This window comes from Aythya fuligula, chromosome 25 (assembly GCF_009819795.1).
Source record: "Aythya fuligula isolate bAytFul2 chromosome 25, bAytFul2.pri, whole genome shotgun sequence".
Lineage (NCBI taxonomy): Eukaryota > Metazoa > Chordata > Aves > Anseriformes > Anatidae > Aythya > Aythya fuligula.
In genome coordinates this window covers 6049859-6054440 of record NC_045583.1, presented here as the reverse complement: position 1 = coordinate 6054440, position 4582 = coordinate 6049859, and the positions used below count along the sequence as shown (strand labels likewise).

The 4582-nt window shown below is 73.8% G+C and overlaps 1 protein-coding gene across 1 annotated transcript; it reads right to left on the bottom strand.

The window, feature by feature from the left end:
* Positions 1 to 631: 631 nt before the first annotated feature.
* Positions 632 to 2969, bottom strand: GPR61 (G protein-coupled receptor 61). Its single transcript, XM_032203240.1, has 2 exons — positions 2927 to 2969; positions 632 to 2242 (listed from the first exon to the last, which is right to left on the bottom strand). Exon 2 carries the CDS (start codon positions 1991 to 1993, stop codon positions 650 to 652), a length of 1344 nt encoding a protein of 447 aa, XP_032059131.1. The 5' UTR covers positions 1994 to 2242; positions 2927 to 2969; the 3' UTR covers positions 632 to 649.
* Positions 2970 to 4582: the final 1613 nt, after the last annotated feature.

Genomic DNA, 4582 nt, shown 5'->3' with positions numbered 1-4582 from the left:
GCGGGGCCGCGCCTCTCGCCTCCCTCCCTCCCTGCCGCCTCCCCCCGCCCGGGCGGCGCCGGATTTCCGCCCGCCCGCCGCGACCGTTACGCGCGGGGCCTGCCGGGAGCTGGGAGGAGCGCGCCGCTTCCGGCGCGGGGCCGCGGGGCACGACGGGAAGCCAGGGGCACGCGCTGCGCTTCCGCCCCGGGGGCAGCGGGGCACGACGGGAGTTGTAGTCCCGAGGCCGCGAGGGGCCTGGCAGCCCCCTCACACTTCCCCCTTCCACGGTCAGGCGCTGGGGGCCCGGCCCCGAGCTCCCGGGGCACGGGGAGGAGGCCGAGGCCGGGGCGCGGGGCAGCGGGGCCGGGACTCCCCCCCCCTCCACCCCGAGGACCCCCCCGGGACCCCAGAGCCGGGGCCGGGCTGGGGCTGCAGCACGGGGCCCCCCCGGGACCCGCCCGCGGGGCCGCGACCCCCCCAGCCCTGGGAGCCCGGCGGCCTCGCACAGCCCCGGGTGGGGGCACGGGGCACCAGGAGGGAGCACCCCCGGGACGTCCCCAAACCCCCCGAGCGCCGCGAGACCCCAGAGCACACGGAGCAGAGCGGAGCAGAGCGGGGCAGCCGTCCCCGTGCAGCCGTGTTTGAGCCGAACGCGACCGCGGGGACGCTACAGCCCCGGGGGGACGGGGGCGGCCGTGGGCGCGTGGGCCCCGTCAGCACCGCGCCGCTCCGGCCCCTCGGCCCCGTCCTCGCCAACCTGTCCCGGGATGCGGAAGTCAACGGGGGGCTGGTCCCGCTTGGGGCTGGGGGTGTCGAGGTGGGGCCGGGGCTCGGCGGGGCAGCCGGTGCCCTGCAGGAACTGCAGGAAGTTCTCCTCGATGGAGCCCTCGCGGCTGGGCAGCCGCAGGTCCTCCTCGGGCGGCTGCTTGAAGAAGCAGGTGAGGAGCCGGCCCAGCTCGCCGCGGATCTGCCGGTTGAGGCACCCGTAGAAGAAGGGGTTGGAGGTAAAGCAGAAGTAGCCAAGCCAGGTGACCACGGTCTCGGCCGCCGGCCCCGCCAAGGGCTGGGCGCTCAGGGCCGTGTAGAGGTGGAAGGAGAAGTAGGGCAGCCAGCAGAAGAGGAACTGGCCCCCCACGGCCAGCAGGATGGCGGCTGCTTTGCCCCCCCCAAACGTCCTCTGTGGGGTGGTGCGGGGGGCCCCCGAGGTGGTCACCATGGTGGAGCGGCTGCTGAGCGACTCGGAGCGCCGCCGCGGCGTCTCCATCCAGGTGGGCAGGGGACCGTGGTGCATGGCGGCCACCCGCGCCACCTTGAACATGCTGCAGTAGACCACCACGATGATGAGGAGGGGCAGGAGGAAGTAGAAGGCTGCGAAGAAGACCACGAAGAACTTGCAGTAGGGGCCGCGGCTCCATTGCAAGGAGCAGCCGCGGCCGGCGGGCGCCGGCGGGCGGTCGGGGGACAGCCAGCCCAGCACGGGCACGAGGGAGGTGGCCACGGCTTTGAGCCAGACGCCGACCAGCACGCAGGCCACCAGCCCCACCGTCATCCGCACCTCATAGCGCATGGGGTGCACCACGTAGTAGTAGCGCTCCACGTTGATGGTGGAGATGGAGAGGATGCACATGCTGATGAAGCAGACGCTGAGGAACAGGTAGACGCGGCACATGGCCTCGCCGAAAACCGGGCTGTCAAAGATGGACGAGCCGGAGAGCATCTCCAGCGGCATGAGGGTGAGGGCGGCCAGGAAGTCCACCAGGCAGAGGTGGAAGACGAAGACGAACTTGCGCAGCGCCGGCGTCTTCACGATGACGGTCATGACGGCGGCGTTGCCCACGATGGCCGTCAGGTCGATGAGCAGCATGAAGAAGAGCCCCACTGACTTGGAGGCCACGTCCTTGGGCTTGCCGTCGGCCGTGCTGTTGGGGGGCATGGGGCCCGGGGAGGGCTGCAGCGCCCGCGCCGCCCTAGAGCCGTTCCAGGCCCAGGGGGCGGGCAGGGAGGGCTCCATGCTGTGCCGCTGCGCCGGCGCTCACCGGCCCATCGCCCATCCTCGGGGCCTCCGGCGCAGGGCCGCGGGGCATCGCTGGGTGCTCACATCTCCGCCGCCCTACGCCCGACACCGGCTCCGGGCCATCTCCCGGCCCCGCTGTGCCGGTGCAGGATGGGTCCTGCCGAGCCCGCGGCACTCAGTGCACCCAAGGGTGTCCCCCGGCCCCGCTCATCTCCCCGCTCCTCTCCGCCGGGCAGAGCCGCGTGCCTGCGGGGAAGGGGAAGCCATCAGCGGCGGGGCACAGCGGGGATGGTGGGTGCAAACTGGGGCCCACGAGACCCCAGGCGGGTGTCCCAGCTCCGCTGTGACTCCCAAGTGCAACCCCCCGCACCCTGGGCATTGCTGGGTTCCCCCACATCACGACCCCCCCACCAAACCCCTTTTCCAAGAAAAACCCTTGATCCCCTGAAAAATGAGCGATTCTGGGGCTAACCCCCCCAAACTCCCCTGCTTCATCCCCAAACACCCACCTGCATCCTTCACCCAGAGCCTGGGCACCATGCGTGGCTGTGCTGGGACCAGCTCGGGGACACCAGGTCCTGGGCGCCCGGGTGCCCCCCTCACCTTGGGGGGCCGCGTGTGACCCCACACCCCCTGCCCGTCCCAGAGGGGTGCCCCCCCCACACACACCAAACACAGCCCGGAGAGAGTGGGGACCGGGGCGGGGGCCCTCCGGAAAACCCCCCCTGCCCCTCCCCACCCATGGGTGCTTCCCCCGGTGCAGGGTGTGGGGGGGTCCCCGAGACCAGCCGGTGCCCCCCGGTGATGGAACGGGGGTGCAGGGGGTGCCCCCACCCCCGCCTGACCGACCCCCCCCCCCATCACCGCCCCCAGCCCTGCCTCCCCGACACCCCCCCCCCGGCATCGCTCCGCCACGGCCCCGGCACCTACCCCGGGGGGGGCTCCACGGGCCCCCGGCCGGAGCCGGGCGGGGATGCTCGGGGCCGGGGCCGGTGCTGGAGCCGCTGCGGCGAGGGATGCTCCCGCACCAACCGGGCTGCTGGGTCCTAAACGCCTCCCGCCCGCGCCGCCGCTCCCCGGGACCACCGGGCCCCGGGCAGGGACACGGGGGGGGACCCGGCCCCGCCGAGCCCCCCACATCTGCGGGGTCTCGGGGGGGGTCGCGGCTCTGCCCAACGCCCCCAGGGGATGGGGTTTGTGGGGAGGGGGGGGGAAGCGGCCCCGCTTGTGGCCCCGAGCATCGGCCGTGCCTCAGTTTCCCCAGCCCCCCCCCGAGGCTGGGGGGTCCTCGTGGGGGCGGGGGGGTCACTGTCGGCCCGGAGAGTCCGTTCTGAGGGTGGGGGGTCGCTGAGGGGATGGGGGCGAGTTGTGAGGGTGGGGGGTCTCTGTGAGGTGTGGGGTCTCTGTGGCACCGGGGTGGTCCCGGTGGGGGTGCGGTGCCCAAGGCTGGGTGCTGGGGAGGGCTCTGGAGGCACTGGGGGAACTGGGAGACGGAAGCCCCTGGGGGCACGGGGGGAGACAAAGGGGCAGGCACGGGGTAAGGGGGTGCAGGGGGCACCTGGGGGGATCCGGGCCCGTGGGGCAGCTTCACAAGGGGGGGCACAGAGCGGGGATGGGGACAGGTGCAGGGGCACAGGGCCAGCAGGGTGAGGGACCTGGGGGGGTTGCAGGGCACCTGTCTGTGCCCCCCCCCCCTCCCAGCGCCCCGTCACCTCCTCCCAGTTCAGTGATGAAGCCACTGGGACGGGGGGGGTGCCCCCGCCGCGTGCTGTGCCTCAGTTTCCCCAGGTGCCCAGCCAGCAGTTTGCAACGTGGGGGAGTCCCCAACACCCCCCGGGGGCCGGCACCCCCTGAAGGCCTACGCAGGCTGGGAGCTTCCCCCGGCAGTGCCCTGGGCCCCGTCCCCCGGGACGTGCGGGTGGGTGGGCGTCGCGCGGGGCCGCGTGGCGTGGCGGCCGTGCCGGGGGGCAGGCGGCGAGCGGGCACCGCGTCCCTGCCGCAGGCCCGGCGGTCACGTGCGCATTGCTAGGCTACGGGCACCCGAAATAAACCTGGCCGCACCGGATTAGAAACGCAGGACCTCGTGTGAACCGGCACCACCGCGCCGGCACCGGCACCGGGCTGCCCACCTAACCCGGCGGCACCCCAGCGGCGCTTCGGTGTGGGCGGGGGTTTGGCCGTGCTGCTCCCCCCCTCCCCCAGCACCCCAGCATTTTGGGCGTGCGGAGGAGCAGAGCCAGGCCCAGCACCCCGAGAACCATCCCAGAGCTGGGAAGCCACCGGGAGCATCGCTCCCACCCCTCAGGCACCCAGCAGGGTCCCCGCAGCGGGGCCGTGCAGCACCCGCACATGGGTGCGTCCAGGGGGGAGGGGAGGGAGACCCCAGGCCCACCCCCCGACCATGCTGTGGCAGGGAAACTGAGGCACGGGGGGCAGGAGGTGAGGCTGCTGCGGGTGGGCCAGGTGGGGGGGGCATTCCCCAGCAGCTCGGGGGGGGGCGGCTGCCTCCCAGCAGGTGCTGGCTGCTGGCCCCTGCCCCACAGCCCAGCCCAACCTGCGCCTTGGTGCTGGGGGGGTTAAGGGGGC